This window comes from Loxodonta africana, chromosome 24, assembly GCF_030014295.1.
Source record: "Loxodonta africana isolate mLoxAfr1 chromosome 24, mLoxAfr1.hap2, whole genome shotgun sequence".
In the NCBI taxonomy this organism is placed as follows: domain Eukaryota; kingdom Metazoa; phylum Chordata; class Mammalia; order Proboscidea; family Elephantidae; genus Loxodonta; species Loxodonta africana.
Genome location: NC_087365.1, coordinates 57,652,561 through 57,672,260, shown reverse-complemented (window position 1 = coordinate 57,672,260; position 19,700 = coordinate 57,652,561). Strand labels below are relative to the sequence as shown.

The 19,700-nt window shown below is 44.3% G+C and overlaps 2 protein-coding genes across 22 annotated transcripts in view; one reads left to right on the top strand and one right to left on the bottom strand.

Moving 5' to 3' along the window:
• RAB22A (RAB22A, member RAS oncogene family) overlaps positions 1-10,994 on the bottom strand; it is a 63,995-nt gene extending 53,001 nt beyond the window's left edge. For 2 of the 3 annotated variants that reach the window (XM_023538769.2, XM_010599460.3), the window contains exons 1-2: positions 10,841-10,994; positions 9,558-9,637 (exon numbers count right to left, since the gene is read on the bottom strand). In XM_023538769.2, the coding sequence (XP_023394537.1) occupies positions 9,558-9,637; positions 10,841-10,876 (116 nt within the window). In that variant the 5' untranslated portion in view covers positions 10,877-10,994. The remainder of the gene's footprint in view (positions 1-9,557; positions 9,638-10,840) is intronic. The other variant, XM_003419915.4, reaches the window with a different exon arrangement.
• Positions 10,995-11,314: 320 nt separating this feature from the next.
• LOC100654355 (serine/threonine-protein phosphatase 4 regulatory subunit 1-like) overlaps positions 11,315-19,700 on the top strand; it is a 108,232-nt gene continuing 99,846 nt past the window's right edge. For 15 of the 19 annotated variants that reach the window (XR_010319323.1, XR_010319326.1, XR_010319324.1 and 12 more), the window contains exons 1-2: positions 11,315-11,355; positions 11,501-11,545. Coding sequence is in view for 10 of the 19 variants with exons in the window: in XM_064276269.1 (XP_064132339.1) it covers positions 11,349-11,355; positions 11,501-11,545 (52 nt within the window). In the remaining 9 variants the exon portion in view is untranslated. Of the gene's footprint in view, positions 11,356-11,438; positions 11,546-15,946; positions 16,157-18,580; positions 18,762-19,700 lie in introns of those variants that run through there. The other 4 variants (XM_064276266.1, XM_064276268.1, XM_064276267.1 and 1 more) reach the window with 4 other exon arrangements.

The window sequence follows — 19,700 nt, the reverse complement described above, 5'->3', positions numbered from 1 at the left end:
GCAAGAGGGATGGAAGGATGTTTAGGTGGTGGCCTGAGCAGTAGCTCCTGACTCACTGCTGGCAGGGGGAGAGGCTGCCCAGGTTTCTAGCTTGGTACCTGAGGGAAGGTGGGGCCTTTTTTCTACAACAGGGTATACAGAAAGAGGATCAGGGATACAAACCTCTGAGGGAAAGTCTTGTTCAGTTACAGACATGTGAGTCCCTAGGCGTCTGTGGCACAAATGGGTACAGACCCTGTGGTGAGTGGAGACTCCGTGCTGAGTGCTTAGGAGAGAATCTGGCACTCATGGTGTAGGACGCATCCACACGCAGGCAGTGATTCTAGTCCAAACAGTCCAACTTTTCTGGGTCCCAGCTCTTTCCTTCTACAGGACACAGTTGGGCCATTGGAGGAGAGCATGCATATGGGAGCAGGGAGGGACAGATAGCTGCAGGGGGCTAGGTCCAAATCCTAAGTTGGCAATGGATCTAAGGAGAAAGGCTGCAGAAGTAGGCTTTGAGCCTGCCTTATCCCGGGAGGTGGAGCTGCGGGAGGGGATTAGAGCACCAATGTATGAAACAAAGGTGAGAAGATGGCATTTACAAAATAAGTGGGAGGAGGCATGGCCAGGAGGGAACAGACAGAGTGGTCACGGACATAGGAAGGGAACCAGGGATGAGGCTGAAGCTGTGGGTGTGTCCTGCAGAAGTGACGGCAGATTCTCAGCTGGTCCCTGCTGCCTCACCAGCCACCTGCTCACCACTTGCCCTCTGGCTCTCCATCCTCCAGCCACACTGCCTCTTGCTTGCTACTCTCACAGTCTCTGCTGACCCCCTGGCCTGGATCACCTCTCTCTTACTCACTGTCTCTCACCATCACCAACAAGTTCACTTCCTTCTTTCAACATTCTTTTTTTTTTTTTTAAGATTTTGTTGTTGTTCTTGAGAACATACACACCAAAACATACACCTGCTCAACAGTTTCTACATGTACAATTCACTGACATTGACTGCATTCTTTGAGTTGTGCAACCATTCTCACCCTCTTTTGCTGAGTTGTCCTCCCCCATTAATGTAAATTCACTGCCCCCTAAGTTTCCTATCTAATTATTCAAGTTGTCATCAATTTGATCCCATTGTCATTGCTGTTAGCTGCCGTTGATTCAGTTCTGACTGACAGCGACCCTACGTACAACAGAATGAAACACTGCCCGGGCCCGCGCCATGCCCACGGTCGCTGTTATGCTTGAGCCCATTGTTGTAGCTACTGTGTCAATCCATCTCACTGAGGGTCTTGCTCTTTTTCGTTGACCCTGTGCTTCACCAAGCATGACGTCCTTCTCCAGGGACCGATCTCTCCTGACAACATGTCCAAAATATGTTAAGATGCAGTCTCGCCATCCTTGCTTCTAAGGAGTATTCTGGTTGTACTTCTTCCAAGACAGATTTGTTCGTTCTTTTGGCAGTCCCTGGTAGAGTCAACATACTTCACCAACACCACAATTCAAAGGCATCAATTCTTATTCTGTCTTCCTTATTCATTGTCCAGCTTTTGCATGCATTCGATGATTAAAAATACTATAGCTTGGGTCAGGTGCACCTTAGATTTCAAGGTGACATCTTTGCTTTTCAACACTTTAAAGAGGTTTCTAGCAGCAGATTTGCCCGATGCGTCTTTTGATTTCTTGACTGCTGTTTCCATGGGTGTAGACTGTGGATCCAAGTAACATGAAATCCTTGACAAATTCAATTCTTTCTCCATGTATCATGTTGTTGCTTATTGGTCCAGTTGTGAAGATTTTTGTTTTCTTTATGTTGAGGTACGATCCATACTGAAGGCTGTGGTCTTTGATCTTCATCAGTAAGTGCTTCAAGTCCTCTTCACCTTCAGCAAGCAAGGTTGTGTCGTCTGCATAATGCATGTTGTTAATGAGTCTTCCTCCAATCCTGACGACACGTTCTTCTTCATATAGTCAGGTTTCTTGTATTATTTGTTCAGCATAGGGTTGCCATGAGTCGCAATTGACTCGACGGCAGTGGGTTTGGTTTTTTTGGTTTAAACAGGTATGGTGAAAGGATACAACCTTGACACACCTTTCCTGATTTTAAACCAATCAGTATCCCCTTGTTCTGCCTGAACAACTGACTCTTGATCTATGTACAGGTTCCTCATGAGCAAAATTAAGTGTTCCGGAATTCCCATTCTTCGCAGTGTTATCCATAATTTGTTATGATCCACACAGTCAAATTCCTTTGCACAGTCAATAAAACACAGGTAAATATTTTCTGGTATTCTCTGTTTTTAGCCAGGATCCATCTGACAACAGCAATGATATCCCTGGTTCCACATCCTCTTCTGAACCCAGCTTGAATTTCTGGCAGTTCCCTGTCAAGATACTGCTGCAGCCACTTTTGAATGATCTTCAGCAAAATTTTACTTGCATATGATATTGTTTGATAATTTCCACATTCAGTTGGATCACCTTTCTTGGGAATAGGCATAAATATGGATCTCTTCCAGTCGGTTGGCCAGGTAGTTGTCTTCCAAATTTCTTGGCATAGACAAGTGAGCACTTCCAGTGGTGCATCCATTTGTTGAAACATCTCAGTTGGTCTCCCATCGATTCCTGGAGCCTAGTTTTTTGCCAATGCCTTCAGTGCAGCTTGAACTTCTTCCTTCAGTACCATCAGTTTCTGATCATATGCTACCTCTTGAAACGGTTGAATGTTGACCAGTTCTTTTTGGTATAATGACTCTGTGTATTCCTTCCATCTTCTTTTGATGCTTCCTGCATCGTTTAATATTTTCCCCATAGAATCCTTCACTATTGTAACTCGAGGCTTGAATTTTTTCTTCAGTTCTTTCAGCTTGAGAAATGCTGAGCATGTTCCTTCCTTCTGGTTTTCTTTCTTCAGCTCTTTGCACAAGTCATTATAATCTTTGTCTTTTCGACAAAGTAAATCTTTGAAATCTTCTGTTCAGTTCTTTTACTTCATCATTTCTTCTTCTTGCTTTAGCTACTCAACGTTCAAGTTTCAGAGTCTCTTCTGACATCCATTCAGGTCTTTTCTTTCTCTCCTGTCTTTTTAATGACCTCTTGCTTTCTTCATGTACGACGTCCTTGACGTCATTCCCCAACTCGTCTGGTCTTCGGTTATTAACGTTCAGCACATCAAATCTGTTTCTGAGACAGTCTCTAAATTCAAGTGGGATATACTCAAGGTTGTATTTTGGCTCTTGTGGACTTGTTCTAATTTTCTTCAGTTTCAACTTGAACTTGCATATGAGCAATTGATGATCTGTTCTGCAGCTGGTCCCTGGCCTCGTTCTGACTTATATTGAGCTTTTCCATTGTCTCTTTCCACAGATGTAGTTAATTTGATTCCTGTGTATTCCATCTGGCGAGGTCCATGCGTATAGTTGCCGTTTATGTTGGTGAAAAAAGGTATCTGCGATGAAGAAGTCCTCAGTCTTGCAAAATTCTATCATGTGATCTCTGGTATCGTTTCTATCACCAAGGTCATATTTTCCAACTAATGATCCTTCTTCTTTGTTTCCAACTTTCACATTCCAATCATCAGTAATTATCAATGCATCCTGATTGCATTTTCAAACAATTTCAGTCTGCAGAAGTAGGTAAAAACTTCAATTTCTTCATCTTTGGCCTTACTGGTTGGTAAGTTAATTCGAATAATAGTCATATTACCTGGTCTTCCTTGTAGGCATATGGATATTATCCTATCACTGACAGCACTTTAGGATACTTTAGGATAGTTCTTGAAATGTTCCTGTTGATGATGAATGGAATGCCATTCCTCTTCAAGTTGTCATTCCCCATTCCCAGCATAGCAGACCACATGTTTGTCTGATTCAAAATGGCCAATATCAGTCCATTTTAGCTCACTATTGTCTAGGATATCAAAGTTTATGTGTTCCGTTTCATTTTTGATGAGTTCCAATTTTTGTAGAGTCAGACTTTGTACATTCCATGTTCCAAGTATTAATGGATGTTTGTAGGTGTTTCTTCTCATCTTGAGTCGTGCCACATCAGCAGATGAAGGTTTCGAAAGCTTGACATTATCCACGTCATTAAAGTCAACTCTACTTTGAAGAGGCAGCTCTTTCCACAGTTGTATTTTGAATGCCTTCCAAGCTGCGGGGAGCACATCTTCCAGCACTGTATCAGATAATGTTTTGTTGTTATTCCAGAGGTTTTCACTGGCTAACTCTTTTCAGGAGTAGACTGCCAGCTCCTTCTTCCTAGTCTGTGTTAGTCTGGAAGCTCAGCTGAAACCTGTCTGCTATGCGTGACCCTGCTGGTATCTGAATACCAGTGGCATAGCTTCCAGCATCACAGCCACACACAAACCCCCACAGTGTGACAAACCGATAGACACGTGAGGGTGATTCCATACTGACAGATCTTAAAAGAGCACAATGCTCAAGGCAAGCTTTATTAGTTACGTTAAACTATTGTTTAGTTTTGAGAAGACTTCAGGACATAGTTTGGTTTAAGGTTTAAAGATTATCTCAGGGCAACAGTTTCAAGGGTTCATCCAAACTTCATGGCTCTAGGATGCCTGGAGTCCATGAGAATTTGAAATTGTTTTGCATTTCTTCCCCTTTTGATCAGGATTCTTCCATCGAATCTTCGATCAAAATGTTCAATAACACTAGCTGGGCACCATCTAGTTCTTCTGGTCTCATGGCAAAGGAGGCAACTGACTCTCCTTCTTCCTCTGTTGCTCCAGGTGAATAAAGATCAATTGTTGTGTCTTGAATGGCCACTTTTAAGCTTTTAAGACCCCAGGCACTACACAACGAACTAGGAAGTAAAACAGAAGCACTAAACATATGCTTCTATTCTAGGCCAATTTACTTGGCTGTCCAATGTAAACCATGACCCTAAACCTCCAAACCAAGAAACCAAATCCCATGAGGTTTTGGGCTGCAGAGTCATGTGCTATATTAATGTCCATTTGGGCAATGTCTGACTACATCCTTGTCCATCTTAGTACACAGTGTACCTTTTTATGCATAAAAAAATCAAACACTTTCAGATACCCTAAAACATCTTTAGTATAACATAACAATAACATTTTGACGTGTGTTGCAAAGTAGCACCCATTTGTTATTTATTACAAACCATTATACGTATCTTGAATTTTAATATAATAGGCTTTAAAGGGGTTGGTTTGCAACTACGGGTTATAAGTCAAGTCAGACGTTCGTAACTTGGGGGCTGCCTATATATAACATGGTATTCACACAACATGCGAATCACATAATGTCCTATTTCACAGACTGTATTGTAGACATTAAGCAACACATGACTGCACATGAGTAGCCTCAGCAGCTACTCGTTTTTTTTTTGGTGATTGTTGTAAATATATCTATTACACTTTTGCCAATTTGATTTTTTACAGATGTACAAATTATTGACAGCAATTACAATAATTACCTGGGCAAACTTACTCTTAATGCAATTATTTCCGTCACTGTTAATTTCCCCTTCTCCCCTCCCTCCAGTTCCTGGTAACCATTAATAAACTTTGGTCTCTATACATTTCCCTCTTCTCGTCTTTTTATATAAGTGAGGTCATGCAGTATTTGTCCTTTTGTGACTGACTTATTTCACTTAGGCTACTGTCTTCCAGCTCCCTCCATACTGCACATGTATCAAGACTTCACTTCCCCTACTGGCTGCGTAGTATTCCATTATACGCATGCACACTTTGTATTCATCTGTGGATGGGCATTTCTTTCTACCTTTTGGCTATTGTGAATACTGCTGCAATGAACTCTGGTGTACAAGTCTCTGAGTCTCTGCTTTCAAGTCTTTTGGGTATATGCCTAAAAGTAGAATTGCCGGATCACATGGTAGTTCTATTTCCAGTTTTTTGAGGAACTGCCACACTGTTTTCCAATGTTCTTTTTTCTTAAACTTTTTTTTAAATTGTCTTATTGTGCTTTAGATGAAGGCTTACAGAACAAAATAGTTTCTCATTAAACAATTAAACTTTTTTAAAAACTAAACTAATAAACTTTTATTAAACTTCTAAATCCACTCATCCTTCAAATACTTAAACGTCAGCGCTTCCAACCTTCTTTGCGTCCCCTAAGCTTAGGTCGGGCCCCTGTAACGCACTCTTAACATCTCTCCTTTGTAGCACATAATACATTCAATTAAATAATTTCCTGTACATTAGTTATAGAATATGTCTCTCTTCCTTGTTGGTAAGGCAGGAACAGCGTTTGGCTAATTCAGGGGTTGGTAAGGCAGGTGAGGCAGAACAGTGTTTGGCTAACTCAGGGGTTGCCGAACTTTTTCTGAAAAAGGCCAGATGGTAAATATTTTTGGGTTTGTGAGCCATACAGCCCCAGTCGCAACTACTCAGCTCTGCCATGGTAGCCCGAAACAGCCCTTGACGAGATGTAAATGAACAGGTACGTTCCAATAAAACTTTATTTACAAAAACAGGTGGTGGGCCAAAAGGCCATATTATCATGACTGCTCATCTAAATCACTAACAGTCTAGCACTGGGCTTATAGTAGGCACTCAACAGATGGTAAATATTTTTGGGTTTGTGAGCCATACAGCCCCAGTCGCAACTACTTAGCTCTGCCATGGTAGCCCGAAACAGCCCTTGACGAGATGTAAATGAACAGGTACGTTCCAATAAAACTTTATTTACAAAAACAGGTGGTGGGCCAAAAGGCCATATTATCATGACTGCTCATCTAAATCACTAACAGTCTAGCACTGGGCTTATAGTAGGCACTCAATGAATGAAGCTAAAAAATGCCACTGAGGTTGGCAATCAGATGGAAATCGGAACCCAGTGAAGGTGGTTTTAGTGGAATGGTGTGGGTAGAATAGAGATGACAGTGGATTGAGGAGTGAGCAGAAGTTGAGGAAGTAGGAACTTCTCTTTCGAGAGTTCTACAGTTTGCGGGACAGGGTTGGGGAATGGTATGTTGCTGTGGCGTGGGGTAGATCATGAGCACGGTTATGGGTTATGATAGGAACGTAGGGCTGGGGTAAGCAAAGGAATAACTGATGAAGTGTGGGGGGCATGGGCTCCAGAGCTCAAGACTGTGCCTGGGGTGGGAAATGGGTCATTTCCGTTGCTGAGGAAAGACAAGAAAAGGTTGTTGTCGTGTACTATTGAGTTGATTCCGATTCGTAAGACCCTACAGGACAGAGCAGAACTGCCCCATAGGGTTTCCTAGGTTGTAATCTTTATTGGAGCAGATCGCCAAGTCTTTTGTCCCACAGAGCCGCTGCGTGAGTGTGAACCACTGACCATTTGGTTAACAGCCAAGTGCTTAACCATTGTGCTATAAGGGTTCCTTCAAAGAAAAGTAGAAAGAAGGAAATGAAAGGAAAACCTTGTATTCTTCCCTGTGAAATGTGAAGCAAGACCATGTGGTGAAGAGAGTAGGACCAAGGAGGCTCAGAACCAAGGATGTCTGTCAGGTTAGGAGCTACGGGCAAACAAGGGGCAGTGGCAGCTCAGGACAGGGTCACAGGCCTCTCCAGGAAGGACAGCACCAGACTCTTCATCTTCTTCTCTCTGAGAGGAACATGTGAGAGAACATTTCTTACCGAGGTGGTGCCCGGGTGTTTTGTGGGTTCTGTGCTTCCAGTTCTGACTCAGTGTGAAGTGTGTCACTCACTGAGTCACCAGCATGACCTACTGTCCCTTCCTACTGTTTTACTTTCCCATGCAGGTAGCAACAGGCAGGCCCCAAGGAGAATGAGGTCATGCCTAAACATGTGGACATAGCCAGTTCTTTCCTGAAGGGTATCAAAAGCCATTTTAATTTCAGAAATAGCCAGTGGTGGATTTCATCCCCATGTCCACGCAGGAGACCCACAGAATTTAATAAAGCAGGTACCAAAAATATCCAGCACATAAACAGAAAACAGGAGCTTGTAATTTCTCAAGGGACAATTCTATGGCAGTTTCCCACACACGCTGTAAAACACAACTTATCTGCTATTTCTCTCTTACACAGGTGATCCACATAGAGCGTAAAGGCACATTTTACCCAAATGATGGATAATACAGGATTCTTTAAATGGAGGAAAACATGTGATCGGGCATTTAACAATAAAGAATTACAGCAGCTTAGTTTTACAAGCATAACATAGAATTAAAAACTATAAGATACAACTTTGCATATAAAACCAAACCAAACCTGTTGCCATGGAGTCAATTCTGACTCATGGTGACCCTACAGGACAGAGTAGAACTGCCCCATAGGATTTCCAAGGAGTGGCTGGTGGATTTGAACTGCTGAGCTCTTAACCACTGTGAGGTATTTGGCACTGCAATATTTAAATACCTTAAAAAGTTTTCTCAGGGTCAAAAGTCTATAAGACAGTCAATTTCACTTATCCAAAAAGCCAGAGGCCTGAAAAAAAAAAATCTCACATTTCAACATTAATTTATTAACTCATTATTACGACCACTGCTGGCATGTGTGAAAAAGATTCGGACCCCACTCTACTTTTCGGGAAGGCCTAAAACCACCTAAGAACCTTTTAGTTGACAGACCTGAAAGAATAGTATCAGGACTTGTTTTCTTCTATCTCATTTTAAGGTATAATTGCTGCTGATATTTATAGACTGAAGGATAACATTATATAAGTAATAAGTAAAACTCTAATTCACATTTTCATTTTAACATCTTTCACTTCTTACTACTCAAAAGTATGTTTCCTAAAACACAGCAATGCTTACAGCATTCTTCCAAACGCTTCCTGAGAAGAAAGGAATCAGCATCTCAGAACTCACTGAGCTTCAAATGGCAATGCCTACACCTGTATGGGACACCCTGGCGGTATAATGGTTAAGTGCTACAGCTGCAAACCAAAAGGTTGGCAGTTTGAATCCACCAGGTGCTCCTTGGAAACCCTATGGGGCAGTCATACCCTGTCCTATACGGTCGCTATGAATCTGAACCAACTTGATGGCAACGGGTTTAGTTTTTTTAGTTTACACCTGCATGACCTTTTTATTTGGAAGGCTTCTCATTGTACCTTTTTTTTAACAAGAAAATCTTATTTAATTTTTATTGTGCTTTAAACCAAAACCAAAAACCAAACCCAGTGCTGTCGAGTCAATTTCGACTCATAGCGACCCTATAGGACAGAGTAGAACCGCCCCATAGAGTTTCCAAAGAGTGCCTGGTGGATTTAAACCGCCCACCCTTTGGTTAGCAGCCACAGCACTTAACCACTATGCCACCAGGGTTTCCACTGTGCTTTAAGTGAAAGTTTATAAATCAAGTCAGTCTCTCACACAAAAACTTATATACACCTTCTATACACTTCTAGTTGCTCTCCCCCTAACGAGATAGCACACTCCTTCCCTCCACTCTCCCTTTTCGTGTCCATTCCGCCAGCTTCTGACCCCCTCTGCCCTCTCATCTCCCCTCCAGACGGGAGCTGCCCACATAGTTTCATGTGTCTACTTGAGCCAAGAAGCTCACTCCTCACCAGTATCATTTTCTATCCCATAGTCAATGGACCTTTTGATGTGTATTAAATAAACTTAATTTCTTACCCTATAGTTGGGTTGATGTTCGGATCAAAACTGTCTTCCACAAACCGCCACACAATACTCGATTTACCTACACCTGTATCCTGAAAGGGAATGAGATGGTCCAATAAGAGAACGTTTATCTGTCTGCAGATACTGAAAACTATCTGTGGCTTAAGCGGAGGACTTTAGAAAAATCACCTCAAGTATGCAAATTTTAGAAGTTAAGGGATATAAAGGAGACTTTCATAAAAGTTCTGTAATTATTGTTGTTGTTAGTTGCAGTCAAATTGATCTGGACTCATGGCGACTCCATGTGTGCAGAGTAGAACTGCTCCATAGGGTTTTCGAGGCGGTGACCTTTCAGAAGCAGATCACCAGGCTTGCTGTGGGATTTCTGAAGTTTTAAAAAGACATTAAGACTTTTTGAAAAGACCCAGAGTTTCTGCTTAGTGTGAAAAGTGACAAACCCACTTGCTTTTTTGACATGTATAAGCAAATTATGAACTCCAGAAATAGTTCTGAGTAATCCCAGATAAATTCTGGCCGCACCCTATGGCGGGGGGGGGGGGGGGGAGAACTAGTTGAAATCATTCTCAATCTTTAAGGCGGCAATTTGGGAAATAGAGCATTAACCTCAAAAAGAATGCTTTGAAATGGCAGTTGTCCTGACAATACAGGAAGCTAAAACTTCAACTAGTCTTAGGGGTTTTCAACACGATGGTTAAGTTTCTTAGACTTGAGCCACGCCCCTTTAGCACCCACCTGCCCGCCCCTCCCCCCCCCCCCCCGCCGCGCAAAACCACACCTTCACAGAGTAACTCTGCAAGAAGCGTCAGGGGCATCCCACAGGTTAAAAAACAACAAACAGGAGGCTAATATGGCTTGTAAAACCTAAAGACCTGTTACTGCTTTTACTCTGGAAGACTTGGCTAACTCCCAACTAGTACCTTGGAAAAGTGGTCTGAGAAACTATGTAAGAGCTACTTTTAATCTAGGTGCAATGAAAAGGTCAGGAGAACTCCTTACACTTTGGGGGCTGAAAGGGTCAGGGTTCAGGGACTCTGGAACCCCTCCCTGGGCTCCACGAAAGGAACGGGAAGGGTCCCTCCTGCCAACTAGGGGATGCAGCAAGGTGGGCAGGACGGCCAGAGAACGAGAGAGAGGGATCTGCGGGACAGGTAGAAAGTGCCCCCGACACAGGCTGGGGGCACAAGGGATGTGGGTACACCGGGAGCTACCTGGGTCCCCAGCCCCACCGGCTTGCCGCCCCCGCGGCCCCCCCGGCCCGGCGCGCCACCACTCACCCCCAGCAGACACACTTTGAGCTCCCTCAGCGCCATGGCCCGGGAGCCAGAGCCGCGGGCCCGCCGCCGCCCTAAGTTGAGGAGGGAGAGGCCGGGCCCAGCACCAGCGTGCCCGGCGCCGTCGCCGCAGGACCCAGCCCCGGCCGCCGGGCGTGCAGAGGCAACGACGGCTGCCTGTTCGTCGGCCCTTTGCCCGGCTCGCCCGCCGCCAGCCGCGCCGGGTCCGCCTCAGCAACCGGGACCGTGCCACGGCTTCCGAAGCGCCGCCGCCGTCGCCATCTTGGGACGCCGGTCGGGTCACATGACCTCCCCGCCCACCTCGGCAGCCACCTTCCCGGCGAGGGAGGGGTCTGGCCCGCGCGGAAAAGCTCTCCGGGAGGCGCGGACCGGAGGGGCGGGGCCTGAAGAGGGGCGGGGCCGGAGCAAGAGACCCCGCCCTTTCCCCGCCCCCTCAGCCTCAGGCCCAGCCCCCCCGGGGCCCCGGCCCCGCCTCCAGGTTTATCTCAAGATGGCGGGTGAGTGGGGTAGGGCTCCCGGGGCGCCGGGACAGCTACCCCTCCCCCTCCCGAGACTACCGCGCGAGGCCTGGGGAGCCCCCTGCCCGCCCGACCCGCCTGCTGCAGCCCCCTTGTAACTACTTGTGTGTGTCTTGGTTTTCAGAGATCCCCTTGTACTTTGTGGACTTGCAGGATGACTTAGACGATTGTAAGTAACAGTTGGGGCGCCTCCGCCCCTCCCTGGGTCCCTCTCACAGAATTCCGGGTGCACGGACCGTGAGGGGTGGCTACGGAGTGGGCCCTCCATGTTGAATCCGAACAGTGGGACCCCCACCTGCCTTCCTTCCCATGTGGTGGTCCCTCACCCCTGGGGGGGGCAAGCTGAGGATGGGGGGCCGAGCTGAGGATGGGGAGCCCTCTCCCTTGGGGGGAAGGACTTTTGATTGTAGTTGGGAGACTTTTGACTCCCTGTCTCTTTCTCTTCCTCCTCTCCTCCCTCCAGCTGCCCCTGGAGGGGCGGGTTGGGGCCAGTCTCTGGTCCCAGTTGATTGGGGAGAGGCAAGGCACAGCGCCTGGGTGTACCGACTTCCGCCCCAGGGCTTCGCCTTTTCCCTGGGGCTTCTCAGAGTGCCAGGAGTTTGGGAAGTCCAGCTCCATGTGGCCGGCCACAGAGTTGGAGACTTCTCAAGTGTCCTGGCCACAAGCCCAGCTTCATCTCTGATCCCAAGGAGCTCAATGGCCACATGTTTCGTGGGTAGATTTCTTTTCCTGTGGCCCCTCCTGCCCTCCGATTTCTTCAGTCACTTTAGGGGCTGATGTCATCCTGGAAATGAAAGTTCCATTTGCATTTCCTGTCCACTCGATAGACATTTCTTCATCGCCTACTTGTGGGTCAGGCCATGTGCTGGGTGCTTGACGCACAAAGAGGAACCAGGAAGACAGTCTGCCCTCAAGGAGCTCCCAGGCTGGGGGAGCCAGGGTGGGCGATGGGGGGCAGACCTGTGAATAGAAAATTACCGAGGGCTTCCTATGTACCAGGTGTCTGCTTCCTTTCTTCTTCCTTCTCCCCAACTGCAGGTTTCACATAATAGTTGGTGCTTACTGAAAGCCCATCATCTGCCAGGCACAGTGTTAAAACCTTTACACACGCTATCTCTTTTAAAGGGGGCTGCTTTACTAAACCCTCACATGCGGACTGATGAGGCAAGACAAGCCGATAATTAAGAGCATGGGATCTGGGGTCAGATGGCCCGGGTTGAAGTCTAGTGCTGCTATTTACTGGCTGTGTGTTCCTGGACAAGTCAGTACACTACTCTGAGCCTCGTCTGTAAAACGGACATAATACTGGCTTACCTCAAAAGGCTTCAGTGAAGGTTAAGTGAGTAAAGGGTTTATAGCACAAAGCCTAGTACAAAATAAACAGTCGGTAAATATTGGCTGGCACGATTGTTATTAATATGATCATTATGGAGCCCTGGTGGCGCAGTGGTTAAGAACTTGACTGCTAACCAAAAGGTTGGTAGTTTGACTCTACCAGCTGCTCCTTGGAAACCCTATGGGACGGCTCTACTCTGTGCTATAGGGTTGCCATGAGTTGGAATCAACTCGACGGCAGTGGGTTTGAATGATCATTATTAACTTTTATTGAACACTGAAGGAGCCCTGGTGACCCAGTGGTTAAGGGATCAGCTGCTAGCCAAAAAGTCAGTGGTTCTAACCCACCAGCCTCTCCGTGGGAGGAAGAGGAGCCTGTCAGCTTCTGTAAAGATTACAGCCTTGGAAACCCTTTGGGGCAGTCCTACTCTGTCCTATAGGGTCTCTGAGTCGGAATCGACTTGGCTTGGTTTTGTTGAGCCAGGTACAACATAGGCCCCCGGTTTACAGAGCTGAATGTTTCAGCCAGTGGCCACCCTTGAAAAAGAAGGAATGTAGCATTCCTGTTGATAAACAATGTTGAGCTGCCTTCAACGTGGTTTCATATTTGATATTTGGCCTTGCAGGAAAAGCCGATTTCTGGCTGTTTCAGTTATTCAGCAAATCACCCCAAAACTTAGTGGCTTAAAACCACAGCATTTTATTCTTAAAATTCTGTGGATTGATTAGGTGGTGCTTCTGCCTCATGGAGTCCCAGGTAGGATGGTGGGAAGGCTGGAAGGTCCAAACGGCATCACTCATTGTCTTGACTCTACCCCATGTGCCTTTTCCACTTGGCTAGGTCAGGCTTCTCATAGCATGGTGACCATAGGATAATTGGACCTCTTTCCTGGTCCAATTGTATGTATGTTAAAAATGAAGTAAAAGATTATGTAGGAAAATGTGAACAAATATTCTGTATTTGAGACATGTAATAAGGAAGGCTTTAAATACTCCTTAGTAGATGGCTGAAGACTTGCTGCCAGAAGGAAGGAAACCACCATTATGGTTCTAACCATACCCATGCCTTGGGTAGGACAGCCTTGGAATCCTCCTGGGACTTCCCCTTATAGGTAGAGATAGGGGCTGCGGGGGAGGGAGGAAGGCCTGTACCTTATAACTACATTATAGTTGGTCTAGCCATAATAGGAGTCCGTCCACACTTCCCCAGTACTTAAGCTGCTGCCCTGGGTTCCACCCTTCCAAAAAAAACCAAACCAGTAGCCTGCAGTCCATTCCAACTCCTGGCGACCCCACGTGTTGCAGAGTAGAACTGTTCCATAGGTTTTTTTTTTTTTTTTTAAATAATTTTTATTGTGCTTTAAGTGAAAATTTTACAAATAAGTCAGTCTCTCACATAAAAACTTATATACACCTTGCTACATACTCCCAGTTACTCTCCCCGTAATGAGACAGCCCGCTCTCTCCCTCCACTCTCTCTTTTCGTGTCCATTTCGCCAGCTTCTAACCCCCCTACCCTCTCATCTCCCCTCCAGGCAGGAGATGCCAACATAGTCTCAAGTGTCCACCTGATCCAAGAAACTCACTCCTCACCAGCATCCCTCTCTACCCCATTGTCCAGTCCAATCCATGTCTGAAGAGTTTGCTTCGGGAATGGTTCCTGTCCTGGGCCAACACAAGGTCTGGGGGCCATGACCACCGGGGTCCTTCTAGTCTCAGTCAGACCATTAAGTCTGGTCTTATGAGAATTTGGGGTCTGCATCCCACTGCTCTCCTGCCCCCTCGTGGTTCCTGTCAGGGCAGTCATCAGTTGTAGCTGGGCACCATCTAGTTCTTCGGGTCTCAGGATGATGTAGGTCTCAGGTTCATGTGGCCCTTTCTGTCTCTTGGGCTCGTAATTACCTTGTGTCCTTGGTGTTCTTCATTCTCCTTTGATCCAGGTGGGTTGAGACCAATTGATGCATCTTAGATGGCTGCTTGCTAGCATTTAAGACCCCAGACTCCACTCTTCAAAGTGGGATGCAGAATGTTTTCCTAATAGATTTTATTATGCCAATTCCCTTAGATGTCCCCTGAAATCATGGTCCCCAAACCCCTGCCCCTGCTACACTGGCCTTTGAAGCATTCACTTTATTCAGGAAACTTCTTTGCTTTTGGTTTAGTCCAGTTGTGCTGACCTCTTCTGTATTGTGTGTTGTCTTTCCCTTCACCTAAAGTAGTTCTTATCTACCAACTAATTAGTGAATACCCCTCTCCCACCCTCTCACCCTCCCTCTTCTTGTAACCACAAAAGAATGTTTTCTTCTCAGTTTAAACTATTTCTCAAGTTCTTATAATAGTGGTCTTATACAATATTTGTCTTTTTGCAACTAATTTCACTCAGCATAATGCCTTCCAGGTTCCTCCAAGCTATGAAATGTTTCACAGATTCCTCACTGTTCTTTATCCATGCATAGTATTCCATTGTGTGAATATACCAAAATTTATTTATCCATTCATCTGTTGATGGGCACCTTGGTTGCTTCCAGCTTTTTGCTGTTGTAAACAGTGCTGCAATAAACATGGGTGTGCATATATCTGTTTGTGTAAAGGCTGTTATTTCTCTAGGATATATTCCAAGGAGTGGGATTGCTGGATCGTATGGTAGTCCTATTTCTAGCTTTTGAAAAAAAAAAAAAAAAAGCGCCAAATCGATTTCCAAAGTGGTTGTACCATTTGACATTCCCACCAGCAGCGTATAAGTGTTCCAATCTCTCCACAGCCTCTCCAACATTTATTATTTTGTGTTTTTCGGATTAATGCCAGCCTCGTTGGCATGAGATGAAATCTCATTGTAGTTTTGATCTGCATTTCTGTAATGGCTGACGATCGTGAATATTTCTTCATATATCTGTTAGCTACCTGAATGTCTTCTTTAGTGAAGTGTCTATTCATATTATTGGCCCCTTATTTAACAGAGTTATTTGTCTTTTTGTAGTTAGTTTTTACAGTATCATGTAGATTTTAGAGATCAGGTGCTGATCAGAAATGTCATAGCTAAAACCTTTTTCCCAGCCTGTTGGTAATCTTTTTACTCTTTTGGTGAAGTCTTTGGATGAGCATAGGTGTTTGATTTTTAGGAGCTCCCAGTTACCTAGTTTTTATTCTGCATTCTTAATAATGTTTTGTATACTGTTTTTTGTATTATGTTTTTGTGCATGGAGTGAGGTATGGGTCTTGTTGCATTTTTTTGCAGATGGATATCCAGTTATGCCAGCACCATTTGTTAAAAAGACTGTCTTTTCCCCTTTTAACTGTTTGGGGCCTTTGTCAAATATCAACTGCTCATATGTGGATGGATTTATGTCTGGATTCTCAATTGTGTTCCATTGGTCTATGTATCTGTTACTGTACCAGCACCAGGCTGTTTTGACTACTGCGGCGGTATGATAGGTTCCAAAATCAGGTAATGTAAGGCCTCCCACTTTGTTCTTCTTTTTCATAATGCCTTATTTATCCAGGGCCTCTCTCCCTTCCATATGAAGTTGGTGATTTGTTTCTCCATCTCATTAAAAAATGTCGTTGGGACTTGGATTGGAATTGCATTAAATGTATAGATGGCTTTTGGTACAATACAGATTTTTATAATGTTAAGTCTTCCTATCCATTCCATAGGGTTTTGAAGGCTGTGACCTTTCGGAAACAGATCACGGGCCTTTCTTGGGTCCTGCCCTTCATCCTTATGGTATGGCATTTGGGAGGCCTTATCACGCACGATTGACAAGAGAACCCTGAAGTCTCGTCACTGACTTCCTGTTCTCTTGTGCTCTTTGCTGTGTCCACTTGAGGCAGATGACTGGACTCACTCTGTTTAATTCCTTTAGCTGGAAAGGGTGCGATCACAGGAGCTGTCTCATGGCTGGTGTGAGGATTGCGTGAGATAATATCTAGCCCAACGCCTGGCACAGTATTATATCCCGTGACTTTATCAACATCACCATCATCATTGCTAGGCTTTTTGTGTTGGTGTTGAGAATATGCACAGCAAAACATACAGCAGTTCAACAGCTTCTGCATGTACAACTCAGTGAGATGGATTATATTCTGCGGGTTGTCCAACCATTCTCACTTTCCTTTTCTGAGTTGTTCCTCCCCAATTAGCATTAACTCACTTACCCCTAAGTTTACTACCTAATCTTTCTAGTTGCTATTGTCAGTTGGATCCCATATAGATCTTAAAACAGAGCGTAACGCTTAAGGCAGACATTCTTTACTGTTGTTGTTGTTAGGTGCCATTGAGTTGATTCCAACTCATAGCGACCCTGTGTACAAACAGAACAAAACACCGCCTGGTCCTGCAGTATCTTCACAATTATTGTTATGCTTGGACTCACTGTTGTAGCCACTGTCAAGAACAGTCAGTCCTTTACTAGTTAAGCTAAACTATTGTTTGGTTTTAAGAAGACTTCAGGGGATATTTTTGGTTTAAAGTTTAAAGATTATCTCAGGGCAATAGTTTCAGGAGTTCATCCAGTTTGCTAGGCTTTCATATGAGATTTTCCAGTTCATTGTATTCGTATTTCACAAATGATAAAACTGAGATTCAGAGAGGTAAAGTAACTTCTCCAGTGTGGCACAGCTCGTAAATGATAGCATTAGCCCTCAAACTCTGGTCCTTCTGTCTCTTGTTCTTTTTATTACCCCACACAGATCGACCACACAAATATTCCTAGCCCAGTGGTAGGGGCCTGGATGTCAGTGTGGGCGATACTGTATCTCTATTCTTCTTGGGCGTTTTTGTCTAAATGGCAGGGTGATATCTGCATTTAGACTGTAAGTCCCTTCCTGCAGGGATGCAAACCGGGTGTCTTGTGCCCCAAGGTCCCGCCTGACCTAGGTGTCCAGTTAATGTATCACTGTTCACAGGAACGGATTACGAGGCTTGTCTGATGGACTTTGTGATTCTTGATTAGATTTCGCTGACTTCAGAAAGCAGCCATAATGAATGGGTGTCTTGTTTTTTAAATCATTCAGAGTCTTTGAGCCATCGCAGCATAGAAAAGATTTAATTTTAGAGAATTGGCTTGCTGAAACAATCTAAATTCCTTCTCTGAGAGCAGAAAGTGTCTGGGATGGCTTGGCATATAGGTCTTGGTATTGGATCACACATGGAAGGTGGAGCTGTATGGGTCTGTTCCTAGGGGCTTAAAGACCTCTGACTGGGTTAGTTTAGAGCGTATGGAGACCCTAGAGATATTACTGTTGGTAAGAAAATTGAGTTATGGTATTGGTGAAGAATATTGAATATACCATGGACTGCCAGGAGAACAAACAAGTCTGTCTTAGAAGTACAGCCAGAATGCTCCTTAGAAGCGAGGATGGCAAGCTTCATCTCATGTACTTTGGACATGTTATCAGGAGGGACCAGCCACTGAAAAAGGACATCATGCCTGGTAAAGTAGAGGGTTAGTTAAAAAGAGGAATACCCTCAATGAGATGGACTGACACAGTGCCTGCAAAAACGGGTTGAAACATACCAATGATTGTGAGGATGGCACAGGACCTGGTAGGATTTCTTCAGTTGTACATAGGGTCGCTATGAATTGAAATCGACTCGACGGCACCTAACAGCAACAGCCACAAGGTTTACTTGGTTAATTAGGATGTAAATGTGTGCTAGTGATAGGTGAAAAAAATGATGTATCTTTATAGAGAATAAGACATCTATCAACAAAATACAATGTGTGTTGATATTTGAATCCTTAGGTAAAGCAGCTATAAAAAGATGTTTTTGAGACAACTGGGGAAAACTGAACTTGGCCTGGGTATTAGGTACTATTTAGAATTAATTTTGTTGTATGTGATAATGCTGTCATGGTTTTGTTCCAAGGAAAAGGCGCTTATCTGTTAGCAATGCCAAGAAGCATTTATGGGTGAAATGATTTGATGGGTGAGGCCTGCTTTCAAATACTGCACCGAACGATCGACGAAGAAGCTGGCAGAGATGGATTGATGGCAAAAGAATGGTAGAACGTTGAAAATCGTTGAAGCTGGTTGTTGGGGACGTACAGGTTTATTATCCTCTTTTTCTCTATTTTTGTGTGTATTTGAAAAATTCTATAATGAAAAGTTATTTATTTATTTATTTTAATGAGTTAAATGTTTCATGTATGATCAAGTACCTGCAGGAACAGCTGGAGGCTGGGTTTCAGTCCTAAAGTCTGCTGCAAAGATGTTGTAAAATGTGTTTATTTTTAAGAGACTGACTCAAAGAGTATGTTAATATTGGGGAACAGTGTACTTCTTTTCGTATGTTTTTTTTTAAGAGGCACCTATGGAAGAACTTTGAAGAGGGTATACTTTTATTGATAAGAAAAGGTAAACTCCAAAACCAAACTCATTGCTGTCAATTCTGACTCATAGTGGCCCTGTATGACAGAGTAAAACCGCCCCATAGGGTTTCCAGGATGGTAATCTTTATGGAAGCAGACTGCCATGACTTTCTCCCACAGAGCAGTTGGTGAGTTTGTACTGCTGGTCTCTCAGTTAGCATCCAAGTGCTTAACCACTGTGCCACCAGGGCTCCAGTGAGAAAAGCTAGGTGCCACCAAATGATATCTGGATGTTTGTAGGAAATAGGATTAGCTTAGCTGGTGGAACATAGGTAGATTCTTGGAATCTTGATGCCAGAAAGAGCAGTGTCTGTTCAAGCTTGAATGAAAGAAATCAATCCTCCAGAGCATAAAACAGCCCATCTCACCTACCTACTTATTGCCAGGTTTTTAAAAATGTTCTGCTCAAGGACCACTACCGAGCCGTGTGCCCCGAAAGCAGAGAAACTTCATTAATTTGAGCCCTAAACCAAACCATTAAACTTTTTTCTCTGAATTATAAACTTCAATCAAAGATGGTCAGTTTTTTAAATATAAACATTCCTACGAAGTGAAATAGTTTGAACAGGATCTAGTTAAGTATTCTAATACTTGCAAAATACCACAGAGCCCAGAAGT